This window comes from Echinops telfairi, unplaced genomic scaffold, assembly GCF_000313985.2.
Source record: "Echinops telfairi isolate 266 unplaced genomic scaffold, ASM31398v2 ScPeMD7_7421;HRSCAF=8459, whole genome shotgun sequence".
NCBI classification, from domain to species: Eukaryota; Metazoa; Chordata; class Mammalia; order Afrosoricida; family Tenrecidae; genus Echinops; species Echinops telfairi.
Window position 1 is genome coordinate 21,132,971 of NW_022111321.1, and position 22,793 is coordinate 21,155,763.

General features: G+C 52.0%; 1 protein-coding gene across 4 annotated transcripts in view; it reads left to right on the forward strand.

Moving 5' to 3' along the window:
- Positions 1–20,489, forward strand: part of SIK2 (salt inducible kinase 2) — a 120,144-nt gene extending 99,655 nt beyond the window's left edge. The window contains exons 5-16 of one of the 4 annotated variants that reach the window (XM_045297748.1): positions 1,454–1,578; positions 1,995–2,118; positions 3,548–3,768; positions 6,130–6,282; positions 8,014–8,178; positions 13,051–13,279; positions 13,924–14,208; positions 14,334–14,497; positions 15,383–15,493; positions 16,442–16,533; positions 17,085–17,636; positions 18,052–20,489. In XM_045297748.1, coding sequence (XP_045153683.1) covers positions 1,454–1,578; positions 1,995–2,118; positions 3,548–3,768; positions 6,130–6,282; positions 8,014–8,178; positions 13,051–13,279; positions 13,924–14,208; positions 14,334–14,497; positions 15,383–15,493; positions 16,442–16,533; positions 17,085–17,636; positions 18,052–18,091 — 2,261 coding nt within the window. In that variant the 3' untranslated portion in view covers positions 18,092–20,489. Of the gene's footprint in view, positions 1–1,453; positions 1,579–1,994; positions 2,119–3,547; positions 3,769–6,129; positions 6,283–8,013; positions 8,179–13,050; positions 13,280–13,923; positions 14,209–14,333; positions 14,498–15,382; positions 15,494–16,441; positions 16,534–17,084 lie in introns of all 4 variants that reach the window. The other 3 variants (XM_045297746.1, XM_045297747.1, XM_004709042.2) reach the window with 3 other exon arrangements.
- The last annotated feature ends 2,304 nt before the right edge of the window (positions 20,490–22,793 follow it).

A 22,793-nucleotide genomic window follows, 5' to 3' on the forward strand; every position in this document is an offset into this window, starting at 1 on the left:
CCGAGCAGCTTCCAGCCAGGCCGCATGCTGGGGAGGAGTCTCTTGGGTGCCATGTAAACCTGGAACTTCTAATTCTCATAAAACCCACTTGGATCACAAGCCAGGCTTCGGCGTTTGAATTCTTTCTCGCGCGGAGCCAAGGACCGAGGTATATCTAGCTACAGAGAGATCTAACAGTAGCAGGCTCTTCAGATGAGTACCTAGCTCATTGGGTGTCTGTACCAGCACCTACAGAACAGTGACAGGAAACTGAACAGCCATGAGCCCCTAACGTCGCTCCAGGCTCTGCCCAGCCACATAGCCGTGGTCTCACGATATTAAAACAGAGCCAAGAGATCCTGACAGGTCAGGGGAACGTATCAGAGGTAACCAGACAGAGTAAACACAACGGCTTCCCCCACACACGTGGACATCATGTCTCTTAGATACAAAGTAATTGTGCTGCCAGCTTTATAATGGTCAGTACATATTAAATCAGTATGACATTGTTATGACATTGTTAGTCATAATAAATGCCTGTGTTACTGGCTTATGTGTGTACTGTGTTATACTTGCTATCTTGATTTTAATGTGAACGTTTCCTACGTACAGGTCATTTGCTTGGGTAGCAGCGTAGGTATGCTTGCCTTATAAGCAGCACCCAGTTTCATGCATCACATGTTTCTTGAGTGTCGTAGCATTCGGTCTCCCTCCATGTAATTGTCTATGGAAAGCATCACCGTGAAGTGGTGCATCCTGGTTCCCAACTGGAACAAAACCTGTGCAAGTGAGAACGGCACCCGAGGCAAAGGGGCAACATCTGCCTAAGGCAAAGGGGCAACCAGGGTCTGAAACAGCCCAAAGGTGGACAGTCAGCATGGAGTCGTCTTTACGCAATCATATACATCATATTTGCCTTAAGAAATGGCTCTTGCTACTCTGGTGTAGCAGCGACGAGAGCAGCAAGTCACTGGGTCATGTTTAGGGAAAGATCTTTGCATTTGACTCGTTTGTTGCATGTCCTACAGACCATGTAAGATCAACAGCTATTAAGGAATTGTTGGGTCATTGAAATTCTAAGAATTCTTTGAAGGGCAGCAGTATGAAGGACCATAGCTGGATATTTGGGTATTTGTTAAGATAGCGTAAGATTTTTCTAAGACAGTCATCCTAGCTGATTGGCCGAACCAGTGAATTTTCTGCTTACCTTAAAAATAGATTGTGTAAGGTTTTTACTCAAACCTTTTCGCATTCCCTTGGAAAAGAAAACGTGGTTCACTTATGCATTCATGCAGCAAGTATTTCCTGACCGCTTCCTCGGCGTTGTGCTAGGAAAGCCTCCCAGACAGGTCATCCCAGTCCTCAGAGAGCAAGTGGGGGCGACCCTGTTCACGCCGCGTATTCATATCCCGGCAGAAATGCAGGCGAGTTTGACAGCATAGATGAAAATAACATTTTTTTTCCATCCCTATAGATTTCGGTTTTGGGAATTTCTTTGAACACGGTGAGCTGCTGGCAACGTGGTGTGGCAGCCCTCCCTACGCAGCCCCAGAAGTCTTTGAAGGGCAGCAGTATGAAGGACCACAGCTGGATATTTGGGTATTTCTTTGCTCGGCTGTGTTAAGTGCTCCCATAGTGGTAATCCTTAGGACAGGCACCTAACTTAGAAGCTCTTCGTTACCCAACACGTGGGCAGTATTTTGTATTTTCCCCATCCATTGGATCATAATGAACATATCTTGAGTTGGATCTGTAGAGGCAAATGTTACCATTCTAGCATCTGTACTAATTTTAACTTTATGGTAATCACAATGACTAAATGCAGATCTTTTGTTGATTATTATAAGGCAACTTATTGCAAAAATCAGGGTCTCTAATTTTTTCAAATTCTGAGAAAACATTAATTAAACTCAAACAGGACTTTTTCTGCGTATATGATTTTAAGAGTTCTGTTTGGGAAAGCAAAGCGTATTCCGAGTTCCTCGTAGACCTGACTCCGCTGTTCCCTCCCCTAGAGCATGGGAGTTGTTCTGTACGTCCTTGTCTGCGGGGCTCTGCCTTTTGATGGGCCTACTCTTCCCATTTTGAGGCAGAGAGTTCTAGAAGGAAGATTCCGGATTCCATATTTCATGTCGGAAGGTAAGTTGATTTTCTTGCTAATTGTGATACACAGAACCTGAACTCTGGACGAGAGGCCCTAGGCCAAAGCATCCCATTTCCAAAACGCTTGGGGCCATCAAAGGGCTGCCTGACTTTACCAGCCGTAGAAATGCACAGCCCCCTCCGTGTAGGTGGGACACCCTCCAGCCCCCCTGCTCGTAACTGCAAACAGAAGCACTTTCCCAAATGAGGAGCAGCCAGCCTTCCTGTTCACTCTGGGTCTGTCAATGGCCCCGGCTTATTTTAGACTTAGAGAAGCACATCATAGGTACAGAGTCACAGCCCTTTCAGTATGGGAGGAACCCTGGTGGCGTAGTGAGGAATATGTTGGGCTGCTAACTGCAAGGTCAGCAGTTTGAAACCACAAGCTGTACCACAGGGGAAAGATGAGACTTTCTGCTCCTGTAAAGAGTTACAACTCAGAAAAGCCAGTGCACCATTTAAGGCTGTGGCACCTCCCCAAGTTACAGCTCCTGCCCGTGCCTCAGTTTATTCATCTGTGAGAGGAACTAGCAATAGTTCCTGCAGTGGGGTTTGGGAGAACATGAAAAGGGGTACTCTACAAGCATGTTAACATGGTGCATGTGGGGGCTTGGCAGAGGTGGAGGTGGTGAGGCAGGCAAGTGCTGAGAGCCCAGAAATTAAGCTGGCACCCAGGTGCCAAAGTGCCGTTTCCCCAGTGCAGTCAGAAGTGGGCACTGCCCCCTGAGTGGTGCTACGGGAGAGGTCAGAGCGCTGCACACTCCCAGGCTGAGTGCGGCAACCTTGGATGGGACTGTGGAGTAGTTCATTATCGGCGTATTCTAGGAATGAGGCCGGTTTTATTTGTTCCCTATCGTGAAAATATGAGTCTGCATCCAGGCAGTAGTGTTAATTAGTAATTCTGCCCATTGAGTTGAGAAACTCAATAGGAAGACTCATTTTGAATGACTTGGCTAGGTCTACACCCTCTGCTTTTCTGTCAGTAACTCATTCCTCATGGGAACTCGGCATCTAGAGCAACGGTTCTCAACCGCTGGGTCGCGACCCCTTTGGGGGTTGAACAACCCTTTCACGTGTGTCGCCCAATTCATAACAGTAGCAAAATGACAGTTATGAAGTAGCAATGAAAATAATTTTATGGTTGGGGGTCACCACTACCTGAGGAACTGTATTAAAGGGTCGCGGCAATAGGAAGGTTGAGAACCACTGCTCTAGAGGAAGCCTTCGAACATACATGGGCCGGCTCCTGCTCCGCTCCTGCTCGGAGTCCTGAGGAGGGCACAGAGTGCCAGGAGTCGGGCAAATGCAAAGGAATCCTTTCCTTTCTTTTTAACTTTTAATTGTGAATTAGACAAGGGTCTACAGAGCACATTGTCATTGGGCATACAAAATGTACGTGACTTTTGTGACGTTGTGTCTTCCCTAGATTGTGAGCACCTCATTCGGAGGATGCTGGTCCTAGACCCAGCCAAGCGGCTAAACATAGCACAGATCAAGGAGCACAAGTGGATGCTGGTGGAAGTTCCGGTCCAGAGACCTGTTCTCTATCCACAAGGGCAAGAGAATGAGGCCTCCCTCGGGGAGTTCAACGAACAGGTTCTGCGACTGATGCACAGCCTCGGGATCGACCAGCAGAAGACCATTGAGGTAATGGGCAGGCCGGCTCTAGGGTCCTTGCCTAGACCTGTGACCCTGGCCTTGCACTGGCTCAGCCCAACCCCCTCGTTGTGCTGTTCAGTTTGCCCCCCAGACTCTGCTCGATTTTCAAAACAAAGAAGCGTAACAAATGTAAAGTAGAAAGTTTCTTCCAAGAAAAAGTCTGCAGTCTGAGCTAGGTAGCGAACTACGTAGGTTGATAGGGGCTTGACGCACAAATAGGGAAGTGGCTGATAGCCTAGCAGGAACCCCGGAGGTGGCTAGGCAGGCATCAGGTTTAAGAAAGCCAATAGTTCAAAAGATACAGCGTCTGGGGTCTTAAAGGCTTAAAGATAAACAAGCAGCCAACTAGCTCAGAAGCAACAAAGCCCACATGGAAGAAGCACATCAGCATGTGTGACCACGAGCTGTCGAAGGGATCGTGTGTCAGGCACCAAGGAACAAGAATTCATGTCATTGTAAAGGTGGGTGAGTGCAGAGTGGAGACTCAGAGTCCATCGGTAGGCAACTGAACACCCCCTTGCTGAGGGGTTGTGGGGAGGAGACGAGCCAATTAGGGTGAAGGGTAGCAACGATGAAACATATAACTTTCCTCTAGTTTTACATGCTCTCCCCCCCCTCACTATCATGATCCCAATTCTGCCTTGCAAATCTGGCTAGACCAGAGGATGTACATTGTACAGATAGCAACTGGAGACACAGGGAATCCAGGATAGATGACTCCTTCAGGACCAGTGGTGAGAGGGGCGATGCCTGGAGGGTGAAGGGAATGTGGGATAGAAGGGGGCAACCAATTACAAGAATCTAAGTATAGCCTCCTCCCTGGGGGATGGACAGCAGAGAAGAGGGCGGAGGGAGATGTGTAATTTATGACAAAACTATAATAATTTATGAATTATGAAGGGTTCATGAGGGAGGGGGCAGGGAGAGGGAGGGGGAAAAACGAGCACCTGATATTAAGGGCTAAAGTAGAAGGCAAATGTTTTGAGAATGAAGAGGGCAACAAATGTACTTATGTGCTTGACAACAATGGATGTATGTATGGACTGTGATAAGAATTGTACGAGTCCCCAACAAAATATTTTTTTTAAAAACATAGGTATACAACACACACACACACACACACACAAAAGAAAGCCAATAGCATTTCAGTTGTGAAGTGGGGCAAACGAGAGGGAAAGGCAAGCGGATCGGATCGCAGAGTTAAGTATTTGAGGTCAGAGGACTGAGAAGGCAAGGAACCTGGGAAATTCTGCTTGGCTTTTCTTCTGGTCCTCTAGTAGTTAGCGTTCCCAGGGGATAATGGTGTTTTTTTTAAGCACTTCCACCACGGTCGACAGGCAAACACAGGCGCCCCTAAGGAGGCAGCAACACAGCTGTGCAGAAGAAGCGAGGGGGGGCCTCCATCCAGAGTGTGCTGCCGCTTCCGCCACGGGCCAGCAGTGATGCTCTGCCCACAGCGCCAGGGTGAACCCAGGGAAGGAGAGGCGAGTGCAGGGCCTGCTGGCTTCGCTGGCTATGCCCAAGTCCGAAGGGCACCGTGCAGGCACTCGAGTGGACTGGGGACTGAACGAGCCGTGTTTCTCTGTTCCATGAGTCTCCTGGAGAAGCTGGCGGCGAGAGGGGAGAAACATTGGGAAGCAGCTTCATTTTCAAGGGGTCAGAGGGCGGGGCTGCTGCACCAAGGGGAACACGTTCCTTCAGAACAGAGACGCGGCACCTCTCTCTCGGCAGCCCCATAGCCCCGCGAGAAAGCTCGTCGAAGACCTGCAGTCACTCCCTTTGGTGCTGAGCAGTCCAGACTCGGTTGAAGCTATGGATTCGAGCCTGCTGCAGGGAGCTGCGGTGGTGTAGGGGGTTACACATCGAGCTGCCAACCGCACAGTCAGCAGTGTGGCCCCGCCAGCCACTCCACGGGAGAAAGAGGAGGCTTTCTACTCCTGTACAGACTTGCAGTCTCAGAAGCTGAGAGGCAGTTCTACTCTGTCCTGGAGGAGCAGCGTGAGTCAGAATAGGCCCGACAGCAGTGAGTCTGGTTTTTAGAGAGCTTTTGGCTCCGGCTGCTAACCCTACATCATCCTGACAGCTGTGAGGTGTATGTTGGGGAATGTCCAGGACAAACAATGGACAATGGACAATTCCCCACATGACTGTTGTTAGGGAATGTCCACGGAAGATAATGAGGGCATTTTCTCTGGGCACTCAAGCATCAATGGGTGTTTAAGGTACCGCCTTTGATTTCATCAGTAGGAGAGCGTTGGCATGCTCTCTGTTCGAGCTGCCCTCCCTCTCGTTTCGGGAGCTGTAGCTCCTTGGGCTGGGTGGTCACTCACTGTGCTCCCCTCCATGCAGTCTTTGCAGAACAAGAGCTATAACCACTTTGCTGCCATTTACTTCCTGCTGGTGGAGCGCCTCAAGTCCCACAGGAGCAGCTTTCCTGTGGAGCAGCGCCTGGATGCCCGTCAGCGGCGGCCCAGCACCATCGCTGAGCAAACAGTTGCCAAGGTAACGCCCCATTAGCCAGTCGCCTTATCTGTGCTTGTGCCTGTTCACAGGTTTGATGCAGTTTTTCATCTTTTGGCACACGGGGTTACGGTTGTATCCTGTATTTAAAGTTTCTGCCTCTGTTTTTCATAAGATTCTCAAGTGTTCTTTTTCCTGCCTATTTCCCCCCTCCCCCTCACAGTTATATGGTTTATTAGGAAAAGAGCAGGTTGTCATTTGGGACCCCAAACTACTCAGGATACACACAGTTCAGGACAGCTTCTCAACAGGACCAATAGGCAGGCCTCTCCCTGGCCCTGTGCTCTGCTCGGACAAGAGTCACAGAGCCCTTAGTTCTACCAGTGAGTGCTGGCGGTGTCGGCACGGCTATTTGTGTGCACTGGTAGACATGTAAAGGAGCTCCGGTGGCACTGTCAGATAAGTGCTGGACTGCTAACCATAGGATAAGTGGTTCAAACCTGCCTGCCGCTCCCCAGCAGGAAGATGAGGCTGTCTGCTCCCATAAAGGTTTACCCGGGATCAGCTGGCTGGCAGTGGGGTTTTGGGTGGTTCTAGATAATGTAATAAAATAAGCAAGTCAAATGGCATAAGTATTGGAAGATTGATTATTTACAGCTATGGCTGTACAGCTGGAAAATCTAAGATACTCAAGTAAGGAGTTTTAGAATTGGTGCCACAAACTGAAATGGCTAGGGTAAGCGAGTGCAGTCTCTTTCCTTGATTTGTGTCCATACATTGTTGTTGGGTGCCATCGGAGTCCGTCCGCTCTGACTCACAGTGACCATGTGCAGAGCACAGCAGATAGTGCCTGACCCTGGGCCATCCTCAAATGCACTGCTATGTCAGAGCCCATTGTTGCAGCTACTGTGTGTGTGTGTGTGTGTGTGTGTGTGTGTGTGTGTGTGTGTGTAGAGAGAGGAATATGTTGATCAGAAACATAACTGATAAGGGAGAAACAAAGCTAAAACTATAATAAAAAATAGGAAGATTATCTCAGTAAGTAGAGAATCCTTTCTGAGAGGGGAGACTTGGTATTATGAGATGTATAAACTCTGTGTAAGAAAGCGTTGCGATTCTGATAAAAATACCTTTGATTGAAAAGAGAGAGAGAGAGAGAGAGAGGCTGGCAGCCATGGCTTCCTTGGGATATAATCATGCCCTCTATTTATTATGATAGCAGGATCCTAGTCAACTTAGCCTGCAGGTTATTCAGTGATACCCCGGCTTGTTCCAGAAAGACTCCTTTGGTGCATTGCTGAGTGAATGCTACTGAAAAGCCAGCTCCTAAGTCCTAGCCTGTGAAGTGACTGTCACAAGAACACATGCTGCTCGTCCCCGTCATGGTGAGCCGTGTCAGCCGGGTTCAGGCGACAGTTGTCACACTCTGCTCCACGTGGTCTGGCCCGGCACGGTCTGCCATTTAGAAAGTCGCAGCTGATAGGAGGCAGGGTCGGAGACGGTTACGTCAGAATCACATTCTTGTGTGTACAGTGCCTGCAGGTCACACCTTGTCATCCCTGTGAAGGTCATGCGCCTCCTCTGTGTGGCCTGTTTCAGAATACCCGATCTCCAGAATGGTTTCTAATCGAGACCTGCACCCACTTCCTAAAAGACTCTGAACTTCTTGGGGTGTCCAACTAATCACTGGCGTATGGTTTTGCTGAGCTGACACTTGTGTTCCTCTGGAAAGTACTGAGGCCCCCACCTGTTTCTTTCTCGCCGGATTTGCAGGCGCAAACTGTGGGACTCCCTGTGACCCTGCATTCACCGAACGTGAGGCTGATGCGATCCACCCTCCTCCCTCAGGCGTCCACTGGGGAGGGCTTTTCCTTCCCAGCATCTGGCTGTCAGGCGGAAGCGGCCTTCATGGAGGAAGAGTGTGTTGACACGCCAAAGGTATGGTTGTTTGTGGGTGCAGATGTAAGTTGGGCCCCATCGTTTGCTCAGGTCACTCTGGCGTGGTGTTTATTTGGGGAGGACCCCAAGGAAAGGGTCCAGGGCTGAACCCGGACCATCCTCAGTGTGTTGGCATTACCCCCACTATAGGCGCCGGAATTACTTTTCCACAGCCCGCTTAATTCCTAATCCTTTCCCAGCCTTCCCTTCTCTTGTTAAGTTGCTAGGTCCCTCACAAGTGTGTTTTGTGTTTGAACAAATTTTATTATTTTTTTAAATCATTTTATTAGGGGCTGATACGACTCTCATCACAATCCACACATACAACAATTGTGTAAAGCGCATTTATACATTCATTGCCCATTGAACAAATTTTAATCCGGAACACAAAACAAAAATGTTTACTGTTGTGCTGAATAGAGCTTTACCCCTCTTCTGCTGCGTGCACTCCGTTGTCTGGGCACGTGTACAAAGCACACACAGTGACTCACCACTCTGGGCCGCAGCTTCATCTTGTGTGAAATGAGAACAGTACCAACGTTTGAAACTGCTGTGATGGAAATAATAATGAGTGTGAGGCTCTGGGCCGATAGTAGAAGTTAAATATCAGTTTCCTTCCTTATTAGCCTCTCTAGGTAGTAAAAAGATGGGCCGGTCACCCAAATTCTCCCTCGGAGCGTGTAATCTAGTGGAAGAGACAGCCTGGTGATGAAGAAGTTGGTAAAAGATGAAATATGACTGGTGCACTAAAATGATACAAGTCAGAGTGCTATTGGGGCTGGAAGGAGGCGCGAAGGAGTTTCTTGTCGCTCATTTCATCAGGACAGTCCCCGCGGAGCTGTCCGAGCGAGGCTCCCTTAGAAAGGGCTGGGTAGCCATCCGGTGCAGAGAGAAGCCGATGCGGGGGCTCAGGGTCCAGCAGCAGCAGCCTGGCTTGCCTCTGGCAGCATGTGCATGAAGCGGGTCATGTGAAGTCATGCGGCTAGGTTAGCTCTGAATGATGGCCAAGGAATTGAAACGTCCTTCCCCACGCTGGTGTTCCCGTTGTGTGGGCATGTTCCAGCTTCTGAAGACTGCGCCCAAGCAGATTTCCCCAAAGGAGTAGGGAAATTGCGGACTTTCTAGCAGGACAGCACGGCGGTCTCCAGTGCTCCTGAGGGGCCAGTCTAAAAAGGGCACGCCACATGGCTCGCTGGGGAAAGACTGGAGATGAGGCAAACTGAAGGGGGTTGGTGCCCTTGTGTCCAGGAGGGCAGGATGAGCGTCTGAACCAGGCGTGGTCATGAAGCTGGGGAGAAGGGGGTCCCTGCCTCCAGAGGGGCTGTGCGGGTAAAATTGAAGACTCTGGAGGTTTCGAGCCTGGATGATCAGGGGTGCGGTGCCATGTTCAGAAATGGGCAGCCCCGAAGGAAGAGCCAATTCGAGCAATTAGGGATGAGCCCAGCTAACCCCGAGCCAGCAGCTTAGCCCAGGGTGCCACGAACAGGTGCTAAGCAGAGTTGTTGGCCATGTGTGCTGACTGTTCCAGCCCGGGGGCTAAGCCCACCCTGCCCACTTCCCGTGGGCTCTGCCTGTGGTTGCCTGACACGCCCAGGACCCTCCCAAATGGGCATTGTGTTCTCACATAGAAATCCGGGCACCCACTGGGACCACACAAGTCACTGATTTTGAAGAGGCAAGAATTCTCTCGGTCAGGGCACCGGGCCTGAGCCCCATCGGGCTATGCCTGCCATAGTATATAGGGCGAGCTATTTTTAAAGCTGGTGCTTGTTGCTGTAACTAGGAGACAGACGGGAAATTAATGATTGTGCAAAAGATACGGCAGTAGCTGGGTGGTGTCTGCGTGTGTCAGAAGGGCTGTGCCATGCTGAGGCCGGCCAGCACACTGACAGTGTCACCCAGACCCGGAACCAGGCCATCAGCATCCGCCAGGCTTATTTGTGGGCCATTGGTTCTGTCCCAAAGAACGCAGTCTTTCCCCTCCCTAGAGCCTTTTCCTTTGGGGATCATCAGTAAATGCACAGGAAAGCCTCTCCCAGAGAGATGTGCTTCCCTGCTTCTTAAGCATTTGATACACCCATTCATTGTTTTCTAAGGAAGGCCCCTGTCGTCAATGGCAAGTGCTGCTCATCTCAGAGCAGTTTTCACTGCTCCCCCTCCCAGGAGGCCTCAGGGTTTCAAAGCTCTCAGTACAATCCCTTAGGGAGTCTGCAGACTTAGGGGTGGGGTTCCTGCAGAAAATAGCTGGATAGCTGGAACCAGGTCCTGGGGCAGTAGTGGAGGCCCTCTCAAACAGCAGAGACCATGTGAGAAAACCCTGCTGTGACCCCTGTACAGGAAAGTGCTCACTGTAATTGCTTCTTTGGGAATAAAGACTTACATACATATATTTTCAAAGCACTTTGGGCATGTTATTAGCGGTTGTGGTAGAGAGTGCGATGTTAAAAAGGATCTTGCAAGTTACCGACTGTGAGCCAAACCAGGAAAACTCGGGTGTCAGGGAGGTGTTTAAGGAGCCCTGGTGGTGTAGTGGGCTATGCGCTGGACTGCTAGCCACAAGGTCAGCAGTTCAAACCCACCAGCTGCTCCATAGGGTAAAAGATGATGCTTTCTGCTCCCATGAAGAATTACAGCTTTGGAGACCCACAGAGGCAGTTGTACTCTGTCCAGAGGACTGCTATAAATCAGCTTCGACTCCGTGGCAGCGAGTGAGAGGGCCTTACAGGTTCATTATAAAGGTAGTGTGCATGGGAGAGGGAGCTCGCAGGGGCACCTCGGCCCCAGTGTGTGTCGGCATCCACTCGACGGCAGTGCGATCCATAGCAGAAGATCTGAGAGGAGATGGACATCAAGCTCTCGCTTCTAAATCTGAGTTTTTAAAATAACGTGTACAGATTACAATAGAGAAAATAAAATAGTCTCCTTCATGCATGGCAAATTCAGAGGAGGAACAAAGGGGGGATAAGTATTCTAGTTCCTATGACCCCAAAAGAAGCACTTATTTTGTCATGAAGCCAGAGAGTGAAGTACAGCTGGAGAGATAAGGTTCAGGGGGGTTGAGGATATGGGTAGGTTTGGGGGTTTGTTTGTTTTGAAAAATGGTACCCTATTATATGTGATTTTATATATACAAATTCAGATCCGCCATGTTTCATGAGAGACATAATTGAGGAGAGAGCTGCAGAAGAGATAGCTCAAGGACATGGGAAATGGAAAGGAGCTGCAGGGGGGTTTGAGTTCTCAGGAAAAGGTTAACTTTCCTCCCAGAAGGGGCAGAGGGAGGGGACAGCCTGGCTCTGAGGCTTATACTGCAAGCTGTAGCCAGTGCAGCCTGACAGTCCGTCACGTGCGAAGGTGCCCCATCGATAATCACTTAGTGACAGTCTTTCCTCTGTTGCTTTACTCGTTTCTAAATTCTTCTTGGTTGGTCTCAGGAAATGATCTGCATAGCCGGCTAGACCTAGAGGAAGCCTGGTGCCACTGGAGGAAGCCTGGTGCCACTGCCTTGTAAATGCCCATGGGTGGTTTCAGAGGCGACTGGTGGCACCGCAGTTAGAGCACTTGGCCGTGGTCCAAAAGGTTGGCTGCTCAAAGCCCCCAGCTACTCCACAGAGTTGTGAGGCTGAGGTGGAAGGCTTTCCTCAAGTTTCCGGAAGATGTACAGCCTTGAGCGCACTGTGCGGTGGTTCTGTAGGGCCACTACAATGGCAGTGGGTTTGGGCTCACTTTAAAACCCTGTAAGTCACTAACCACCTTGTCCAACTCATGACAGCCCCAGAGCAGCCCTTCGCCCTCCCCAAGCAAACAAAGATCTGAGTCACCCAGACTCCCTCTCCAAACAGAGGGCTTCACAGCACCTTCAGCATGGCTGCTGTACGAGGAAAGTCTCCTCGTGCCGGGCCCCAAACATCCCACGTCACCTCTCACGTACCCTCCAAGTGTCTCCTGCTTCCAAAGGAAACAGGCGTGTCCCAGTGTGCTCCAGGTGAACGCCTGCTCGGGCCCAGTGTCTCCTCACTGGCTGCTCCTGAGCAGCTATTCATCCAGGAGCAGGAGTGATTTCCACAGGGGCCTAATTCAGTTAATGAGCTAACTCACTGGGGCTTTTACCACAGTTCCCGCTTGTGGGCTGCCTCTGCCTGCCCCAGGAGGTTTGTTGGCAACCACAGGGCCAGGCAGGGCCTGCACTGTAGCCAGCTGCGCCCGCCCGCAGGACTAGCTATTGCAGGAGAGGAGTTCAGGGCAGCGGCTCGGCGCTGACCTCTGCTGCAGTCTAGAGCTGAGTCACTTGTTCGATCATGGAAGCGCTGACAGCTAGCCACTTTTCAGTGCTTTTTGTGGCATCCGTCTGTCGGGAAGGAATTCTGACTTTCCATTCCTCCGACTCCTACAGCCAATTAAAAGTCAGATCAGATGGGCAGGTACTTCAATTACGAATATAAAGATATGTCTCGATGTGTTCTGTGGTTGAAGGTTAAAAGAATGTGAGTGACTGTTCCTTTTTCTTAGCCATGAACCACACATTTGGGGAAAACAGAGCAGGGCAGGGGTGGGGGGACTTTCTCCTCACCTTTTTTTTGCCCAAAGGTAGGCTCCAGCTGGTGGGCCCCTGTGTCTCTGGAAACTTCTGGAACATGTTGTCTGTCCTAGTGGTGACTCAGAGAAACCTGGGCCGATGTGAGTCCAAAGGACTGGTGTCTTCTCTCAGCACCGCACTTGACTTCTGCCCTGCCTGTTGCTTTTCGGAACAAGCAGCGCCATCTCCAGCCTCACTTCATGCCTAGCTTTCCACAGGTCCTGCCGCCGCTTCCTCTGTGGCCTGTCTCGGCAGAGCGGCAGCTGACGCTGGCTCTCCCTCCTTCCCACTTGCAGGTAAACGGCTGTCTGCTCGACCCGGTGCCTCCCGTCCCGAGGAGGAAGGGCTGCCAGTCCTTGCCCAGTAACATGATGGAGACCTCCATTGATGAGGGGCTGGAGGCTGAAGGAGAGGCCGAGGAGGACCCGGGCCACGCCTTCCAAGACTTTCAGGCCACCCGCAGCGGGCAGAGAAGACACACCCTGTCAGGAGTTACCAACCAGCTGGTCGTCGTGCCAGGCTCAGGTAGGACATCCCAGCTCACGGCCATCGAGTCAGTTCAGAGTCACAGCGAGCCTGTCCGACCGGGAAGAACCGCCCTGTGGGTCTCCGCAACGGTCACTCTTTACGGGAGTACAGAGCCTCAGCTTTCTCCCAAGGAGAGGCTAGTGGTTTCAAACGGCTGACCGCGTGCTTGGCAGCCCAACTAACCCCTCAGCCACCGAGGCTCCTTTCAGGTCTGACATGGTGTCAGGTTGAGTCTTCCAGCACCCCTCTTGCTGTAGTCTCCCAGAAAGGTTTGCAGTGCCCTTTGATTCCTGGAGCTGAATCTGGGTCTCATTCCTTTCTGGACCAGGGTCCGGTGGCTAATGGAGTGTCAGTGTGGGCTTCCCGAACTCCCAGGAGCCGGCTCAGTGCTGGGTGGGCCATCCCAGGTGCTGGCTTTTCTGGAGTAGCAGGCTCTGGAATGTTGTTTTCCAGAACTTCCACGGTGACTGGATTTCAGCTCACTCCCAGAACGTGCTAGTTGAGGTATACGAAAGTTCAAACCTGTTGCACTTGGATGTTAAGGGCCTCGGAGCTGTCGGGGCTTAAGCAAGTAACTCTTTGTAGTCCGTGTTCCAGAAAACACTGATGTTGGTAATACCTGTTTTGTTTTTTCTTACAAGGGAAAATGTTCTCCGTGAGTGACACCCCTTCCCTTGACAGTGTGGACTCTGAGTATGATATGGGGTCTGTCCAGAGGGACCTGAACTTTCTGGAGGATGACCCTTCCCTTAAGGACATCATGCTAGCCAATCAGCCATCGCCACGCCCTGGGTCTCCCTTCATCAGCCTGAGGCCTGCCAACCCAGCCATGCAGGCCCTCAGCACCCAGAAGCGGGAAGTTCACAACAGGTCTCCAGTGAGCTTCCGAGAGGGCCGCAGAGCATCGGACACCTCCCTCACCCAAGGTGACCATTGCCATTGCTGCCTCTAACAATCTTGACAGAGCTTCCTGGCAGTTGGTGCCATGCTGCTTGCCCAGCTCTGGTCCCCGAGAGGCTTCGTGTGTTACGTAGACTCTGTTCTCTTTCAGGCATTGTCGCTTTCAGACAGCACCTTCAGAATCTGGCTAGAACCAAAGGGATCCTAGAGTTGAACAAAGTGCAGTTGCTTTACGAACAGATAGGACCAGAGGCCGACGCCCACTTGGCATCAGCAGCTGCTCAGCTCCAAGATCTTGCCAGCAGCTGCCCACAGGTGAGTGACCTGGGCCCTTCACCCAGGGCTCTGGAGGTGCGAAGCAAGCATCTGTCCTGGAATGTGTCATTTTCAGCTGGAAGATGGGCTCCTGTTCTAGAGCAAACAGGTTCTTCTGGAAGGCCTACAGGCTGAAGTCTGGCCTTCTTGCAGCCACCTGGCACTTACAGGTTAGACCTGTCCACACGGCCCCAAGTGAGCAGGAACAGGTGGAAGCATGAACATGCTCAAGCCCTCTTTAGTTCACCAGACAGAAGATTCCACCACTCCCCCACACAGCAAAAATGAACATCATACATGTCACTCAATGAGAGGCTCCTTAGCACTACTGTGGGTGTGACATCACTTCGTTAAATACTACAAGTGGCTGAAAGGACAGTGAGTACTGTTTGTCCCACAAACGTTGTGCAGTGCCTCTAGATCAGGGATGCTCAATCTTCCTCATGCCGCGACCCTTTGCTACAGGTCCTCATGTTGTGGTGACCCCAACCATAACATTATTTTCATTGCTACTTCATCACTATCATTTGGCTACTGTGATGAATTGGACGCCTCCTGTGAAAGGGTCGTTCGACACCGCCCCCTCGCCCCCAAAGGGGTCACGACCCACAGGTTGAGAACTGCTGCACTGCTGCTCTAGATGCTGTGGCATTAGAGCACACCGAGACAGGGCCTCCTGGAGACGCCCGGGCCTCTGCCCTGGGCTTGCCTGGGTAACAGTTTACTATCCTTCATACACGTGTAAGGTTGCTACAGGTCACCTTCAGCCCACAGTTGGGGATTCTTCCTGAACGTTGGTGAAGACGTGTTTAAGGAAAACCCTGAGGCTCTGTCCCCATGTGCAGTACTGAAAGCCTTCTCCTTCTTCCGCCCGGCGCCCTGCAGGAGGAGGTGTCGCAGCAGCAGGACGGCGTCTCTGGTCTCCCTGCCAGCGTCCACCCTCAGCTCACCAGGCGGCAGAGCCTGGAAACCCAGTACCTGCAGCATCGGCTCCAGGTGAGCACCTTCTCCTCGCGGTCCCATCCAGAGCCTCCTCTCTGCCGAGCAGGAACTTGTTTTGCTTGGGATGGATTGAGGGTAGCTTCTTATTTCCTACAGGCAGGCAGGTAGGTTTGGCTCTGACCTGTTAGCATCTTGAAACGTGTGGGGACTTAGCCATGTGCTCGTGCTGGCAACGAGAAAGGATTTGTCCTCATGCCCCAGGAAAGGTTACACCACTGAGCAGTAGGGAAAGGTACCCTGGGCTCCTTGTTTGGTTTCACATCTCTTAATCAATCATAAATGAGACGAAATCTCAAGCTTGCAATATGTTCACATCAGCTCTCTCAGTTGGTACATGAAAATCTTAAAATAGGATACAACGCAGGTCCATTAAAAAAAGGGGGGGTTGTTTATTCATTCATTCATTCATTCCACAGCCTCTTCAACCTGTGTTCTAAAGATGTAAGGGTTCTTCTCTCATTGGTTTTCAGCTCCATAAATACTCACAGTCCCGGAGAAATTTAGAAGTGGAAAACTGAGGCAGGTTAGAACTGGTATGGGGCCAGGCTTCCTGACCCAATGCTATCAGACCCCAGGGCTCTACCAGGGTTTGAAGGAGCAAGTGCCAGTCCCTGCCTTCTGGTGGGGACCAGTGGGTTCATCCCAGCCAAGCACAGCCTGACGCCTCCCTCCTGTGGTGACTGTTTGCTGCTCCGGACTCAGTGCTGACCCACTACGACCTCATGTGAGCAGAGTAGAACCATTCCATGTGGTTGTCCAGCCTGCTACCTTTCAGTCAGTTACCAAGTCTGTCTGCTGAGGCATCTCGGGGGTGGATAGAACCGTCAACCTGGGCCCCATAGTTGAGCATTTGACCATTTGTGGCACCAGGGACTCTCGACTGCATCCCCTGCTGGGTGCCTCCCTACGCCCTACACTTATGCTGCCTCTGTTCTCTGCCAGAAGCCAAGCCTTCTGTCGAAGACTCAGAACACCTGCCAGCTGTACTGTAAAGAAGCGCCCCGGAGCCTGGAGCAGCAGCTGCAGGAGCACAGGTGAAGAGGGTCTTGTGGAGGGCTCACGAGTGCTGGGCTTTCAGTCGCCGAGATGAGAGCATGCCCTTTCCACAGGGGGTGGGCCTGCCCGGGAGCAGCAGCCCTGAAATGTGCTTATTGCCTGTCTCTCCTAGCATTTCCCATGTGGGATCCGACGTGTGGGCCTAAGATCTCAGAATCAGTGACCTAGTGCAACTGGAGTGGGGGTCTGCGCTGCAGAGGAGGCCTGCCCTCCCTCCTAGACACAGCTTGGCCAGGGCCGATGCAGCTCGGTCCACCAGCCTGCAAGCACACACCGTGGCCAGGCTGATGATGCCCGTGCTCCAGATGGAATGTTTGCCTCTCTCTCCATGGGGAGAACATCCTAGAGAAAATAGATCCACGCTCCCTTTACTCCAAGGGATCTGTCGGAATCAGCAGCCCAAAAAAATGAGATTGACGATAAGACACTGGACACAATTAAGTTCTTACTAAAAAGACAGGAAGTGGCAGAGGCTAAGGTTGGCTATTTGAGAAGATTATGACACGTTTCCTTTTGCTGTCGTCTGTAGGCTCCAACAGAAAAGACTCTTCCTCCAGAAGCAGTCCCAGCTGCAAGCCTATTTTAACCAGATGCAGATAGCCGAGAGCTCCTACCCACAGCCCAGTCAGCAGCTGCCTCTTCCCCACCAGGAGAGCCCCCCACCGCCTCAGCAGCCTCCGCCGCCATTCAGCCTGGCCCAGCCCCTGAGCCCCGTCCTAGAGCCTTCTGAGCAGATGCAATACAACCCTTTCCTCAGGCAGTACCAAGAGATGCCCCCGCCGCCGCCACCACCGCCTCCTCCGCTGCAGCCACAGCAGCCTGGAGCCACCCCGCGGGCCCTGCCCTTCTCCTATCCTCAGACTTGTGAGCTGCCCAGCACCGCTTCCCCGGAGCCAGACTACCCCACGCCCTGCCAGTATTCCATGGACGGAGCCCTGCCAAGTGGCATAGCCATGCCAGACTGCCCCAGGAGCTCAGGACTGCAGGAGGACCCCTCCAGCTACAACCCACTAGCCCTCCCCGAGCTGCCTGGCCTCTTTGACTGTGAGATGCTAGAGGCCGTGGATCCGCAGCACAGCGGGTACGTTCTGGTGAATTAGTCTCGGCCCAGGAGGTGAGGTGGGTCCAGTGAAGGAAGAGTGTGTTTCCTTTTTAATTCCAGCCTTTTAAATGTAAAGCTTATCTTCTTGCCCTGTTTCTCCTGGGGGGAAACCAAGTGGCCCCGCTGGAATCAGAGGGTCTGGCTGGGGTACCTTTTGTCCTCCCACAAAGTTTTCTGTGGAAAATGCTGGAATGTAAGTGGGAGGCTGAAGACCGTGCCCTTGGGTCGAGTGGAGCAAAAGCAAGCCTGCCGGGGGCACCAGCCCCCTTGGTAAGAAGACCCTCAGGCGGGTCTGATGCAGGATCACCTCTGTTTATTTTCCCGGGGAAGCCTTGGTGCAGGCAGGAAAATGTATGCCATTGCTTATAATGTGGGCGATGTGTTTTTTTTTAAGGGCAATATATTTTTCACTGACGCAGAGCAATGACACGTAAGAAGCTTAAAAGCAAATCCAGAGCGCACAGTGGAATTTGATGCACAAGAAGGCCAGGAAAGGTGTCCTTTGCCATCCAATTACACATTCTAAGCTGCTGCTGCTGCTGCTGCTACAAGCTGTGCCCAAGGCTGTGGAATTTGAGCTTCATTTTCAGGGGCCACTAACTGAAAGCTGGTACTGACCCCCGAGACTGGCCGTCGCCTCCATGTGGAAGCAGGCGACACACCCCTGCAGAAGGTGCCTCCGGGTTGCAGAGTGTCGGAATGTGTGTGCTCCAGGCCCCAAAGATGTCCCCTGCAGAACCTGCAGGAGACCCAGCGCAGTCAGCGGGACTGCAGAAGCCTCCTCGCTCACCAGCCTGGGCCCAGGGAGGACCGGTTCCTCCCAAACGGGGACAGTTGGTCTCTAGGACCTGTTGTCTCTTTTAACATGTAACAACTACTTTGACTTGACACTATTCATTGCTAGTAGTTTATTGGGCTTTGTATATTTGGACAGTTTCATATAGGGCTTAGAAATTTTAAGGACAAGAAAAGCGAAGTTTATCTCCCATGTGAAGTGGTGTGCTGTGCCTTCCCCCCGCCCCCTAATCATGCTTTGATTATTTCTGTTCTCTAGAAACCGTTTTTTCCATATTTACTTCGATGCTAAATCCAAAGTCACTTCAGAGCTCGTTTTCCACCATGTGGGAATTAGCATTTTCTTACTTTCCTTAAAGTTTCAACATGTAATGAAATGTTAAAGTATTACAGCAATATTCAAAGAACCACAGATGTGTTAACCAGTTAAGCAGATCATCTGCCAAACATGTTTAATTACTAGTAAAACTTAACCCTTACAACTCACGGATGTCAGGAGGGGGAAAAGAAAAAACAGATGCTACCGCTAGTTACCTGTAGACAGAGAGGTAACGCCTAGTCTGTCATTTGGACCGCGACATCCGAGTGTTACAAATTCAGTATTGCTTACCAAGAAGACCATCTCTGCCCATCAGAGCTGCTTATCCTGTTGGCGGATGAAGGCATTAAGCACAAAGCAGGGAGGAGACACCAACGCCGCACCTAGAAAACACCTCTCCGTTGCCTTTCCTGTCTGCAGTAAATGTCCAGCAGGTGAGGAGAGGCAGGGGGTTCTCCAAGGAGGTTCCTGCCAGCTCCCCACCGCCCCACCAATGCAGGTCCCTGTGAGCAGCCCTTGCGGGGGCCACCTAAGGCACCTGGCCACTCCTCATGGCCCTTCTGGCCAGGGATGGGCTGCGGGTGGTGGCGGGAAGGTTGGCATGGAGAACTGCCAGTCGTGTGATTGAACCGCATGCAGTGAAAATCCAGGAAGGCTAAATGGTGTTCCTTCCTCCTCACAATTCAATGACTCTGTGGAGTAGGCAAGCATCTCTGTTGAGAGGAGCGGGGTGACCATCAGCATCCCATCCGCTAGCTCGGTGATTCTCAACCTTCCTCATGTGGTGGTGACCCTGCAACCATAACATTATTTTTGTCGCTACTTCATAACTGTTATTTTGCTACTGTTAGGGATCAGGCGACCCCTATGAAAGGGGTCAAGACCCACAGGTGGAGACCTACCGCGGCGCTAGCTGTGGCTTCCTCGTCTTTCTAGGACTCACTCAAGCTCAAAGTCTTGCTCTACTGATCTCTGATCCGTTTAAGGTGTCTGCAGGATGAGCGAGTCCGTTAGCCAGCAGGGCTTGCTTTGTTCAGATGGGAGGAGGAGGTGTGTGCGTTCTGCATGGAACTGGCCCTGCGGTCTGAAAACGGTTTCAGAGTGGCATGGTCACATAACTGCATCAACCCCTGCCCTCCAACGGGCCGAAGGCACACTCGGGCCAGTGGGTGAGGCTGAAAGAGGAGGGAGCGGTGGAGGGGCTATTGGAAGATTAAAGGGCCCAGAAAGAGCAGTCAGGACACCCCGAACAGGGGCCCCGGCTGTTCTGAAACCACCTGACAGGTAACAGGCCGCACCTGCTGAAGCTTACCTGTCCGACTGTTGGAGGCAGAAGTCATGGAATTCCATGGCCATCGGTGTTTGCTGAGGTGTAAGCTGGGGAGAGGGGACTGGTTCTGTTGGTCAGTGAGGTGTGTCCCCACCTGTCTGCTCATCTCCTTTGCCATCTTCCCTAACCAGTGACCTCTCCAAGCGTCCATGCTGTGTTCTCCTTAGAAATGCAAAGTAACACTGAGAGGGCTGAGAAGCACTCTTGACCCAGGAGGCTACTCTGCAATGACTTCTCCGACCCCCTCCCTCGCCCCCTTTTTCACACGAGCAGTGTGTGTACACTACTGTATAGCAACCATTAGCTTTATGATCTTGTCAACCAGGCTCCTCTGAAGAGACTGTAGTGAGATGAGCGTGAGGTAAAAATTCCATTCGGCAAAAAAGTGCAATATGTGTGGTACTTTATTTTTTATGTTCTTTTTCTCTTTATAATCCGGGGGTTTCGGTGTCTGCTGTGGGGAAAAACACGCTAGTTCTGCAATTTTCAGGTGGACAAGTGTGTCTCTAGTATGTATTCACATGAAACAGGCATGCTACTCCCTGTAAGGAAAATGTAGCATGTTAGCACCACAGGAGGGCAGGAACAGCTTCGCCAGGCCGGCCCCTCCACCTGCACCGCCCAGCCCTGCTGCCTGAGGAAGGGAGAGGAGCCCCCGAGACCCACGGCGTGGAACACAGCTGGGCCCCACCAGGGGAAGTAGGAGGTGGCCTGAAGGGCTGTTCTTCCTGTCATGGACAGCATCAAACTGGACCGCCTACAGAGGAGAAAGCTAGTGGGCCCTTCGTCCTCAGCAAGAGAACTCCCCCAAGTTTGTGTCCCAAATGAAGTAGGGCCTGGCCTCTCATGGTTTCGTACAGACTGGGCCCTATTAGAGAGGGAAGTCTATCGACCTTGTGTGGAGTGTCCCCTCTTTTGGCCCCACCCCCACCTCCCCTGAAGGCCTTCAGAAGTGACTCATCTGGGGACTGCCCTCACCCACTGGGGTTCACACACTAGGTATCCCTCGTGCCCAAAGGAAAGTCAGCTGGCACGGGCAGCTGGAGAGGCTTAGACGGTCCAGCAACACAGAGGGGCTAAAAGCAGCACTTCTGGTTCCTTCTGTTGGCAAAGGGTCCCAGGGGTGTGTGCACTACAACAGCCAGGGGATGGGCGCAGGGGTGGGGGGTGGGGGGGTGTCGCTGCAGACCACTCAGAAGATGTGGACATAATGAAAGCGTGTGGCTTCTGTTGTGGGCTCCCCCCACCCTCCCCCCCATGTCTAGTTAAACTCCTTCAGGTGTTTAAATAGTGGGTTGTCTGTCGGGATGCGGGAACTTTCATACTCCCGAGAACGGCCACCCTCCTCCCCACTAGTGCGTGATGCCAGGGTCCCAGCGAATGGTCTAGGGGCCCCTGGGTCTGGCTCTGACCTTTGCTGCATCCTGTACCCCTGTGCTGGGCTGCCGCTACTGCCTCCTGGGTAACCACCCGAGCCGCTCAGTCTCTTTCTGCCCGGACATCAAAGGTGAAAACTGGAGAACAAGTAGGAAGCTGGAGTAACTGGATAGGCAAGACTCTTTGATCGCTTTGGCGCTACTGGAAATATGTTACAGAATTGACTTTCAGAGTGAAGTGCGGTGGTTTTTCAATAGCCCTCCTGACTGGGTTCAGGCCCCTGCAATGGGGAGCCCAGGAGGGGACTAGGTTGTGGTGGGCAGGCGGGGGGCAGGAAGAGTGGGGTCAGTGTGCATTTCTACCCAGAAGGGACCCTGGCCCGCTGCCCTGGTTGCACCACCATCTAGGCAGGACAGATGTCAGCAGCCCGGGCACGCATGAACGCACACTGTGGCCCACATGGAGAAACAGGCAGAGGAGCTTGGCGCTGCCCACATGTGACCAGCGATGGTTGTGATGGTTCCTGCCCAGCATCCATCTTGGCTGCCCTAGAAGAACCAGCGTTTACGTTTGTGCTTGAGTCTGCCCCTGCTTATCCTCACAATAACACTGTCCAGCTAGATGGGCAGAAACTCCTTGTTTTTTACAGCTGAGGAAACGAGCTCTCAGAAGGGTGCGTGGTGCGTGTGAGCTCAGGGCACCGCTCCCCCTTGGCCTTCTCTTGTCTTCAGTAGCAATGCCCTTTTCAGACGAGAACAGGCTAGAGCTGGTGCCTTTACCAGGGGATACGAGATGAAGTGGCATAGGCCTCACACCAGGCCACTCTCCCACTGACCAGCAAGTTGGAGCCATCTGGGCTTGCCGGCAGAAGTCTCTGGTTTCCCTGAGTTATGAAGGATGGCCACTTCCTAAAGCACACACACATAGTGGGGCACACCCCTCCCTGCTTGCCAAAGGGCCAGATGGCAGGGCATCGAGTGCCAGCCCCACCCCCTTTGCAGGCCAACAGACTTGACCCAAGAGAAGCAACAGTTGAGTCAGGCCCCTTCGAGTGCTAGTGCCACACAGACAGGCACTTTTAGGGTTAAACCAAAGGGCGCACCGTGATTGAGTACTTGGTCTTTCCAAAAGCAAATTGAACGGTGGGAGGGGAGGGAGATCCTTAAAAATAGGACAGAACATCATCCTGGAAAAATATTACCCCAGATTTGAATAATGTGAAATTAGCAAGTACAGATAACTGGGGTCGGGGGTGGGGGGAGGTTTGCTTCCCTTTGGGAACTGCAATTGGTCAGAAGTGGTAACAGGTGTCTGC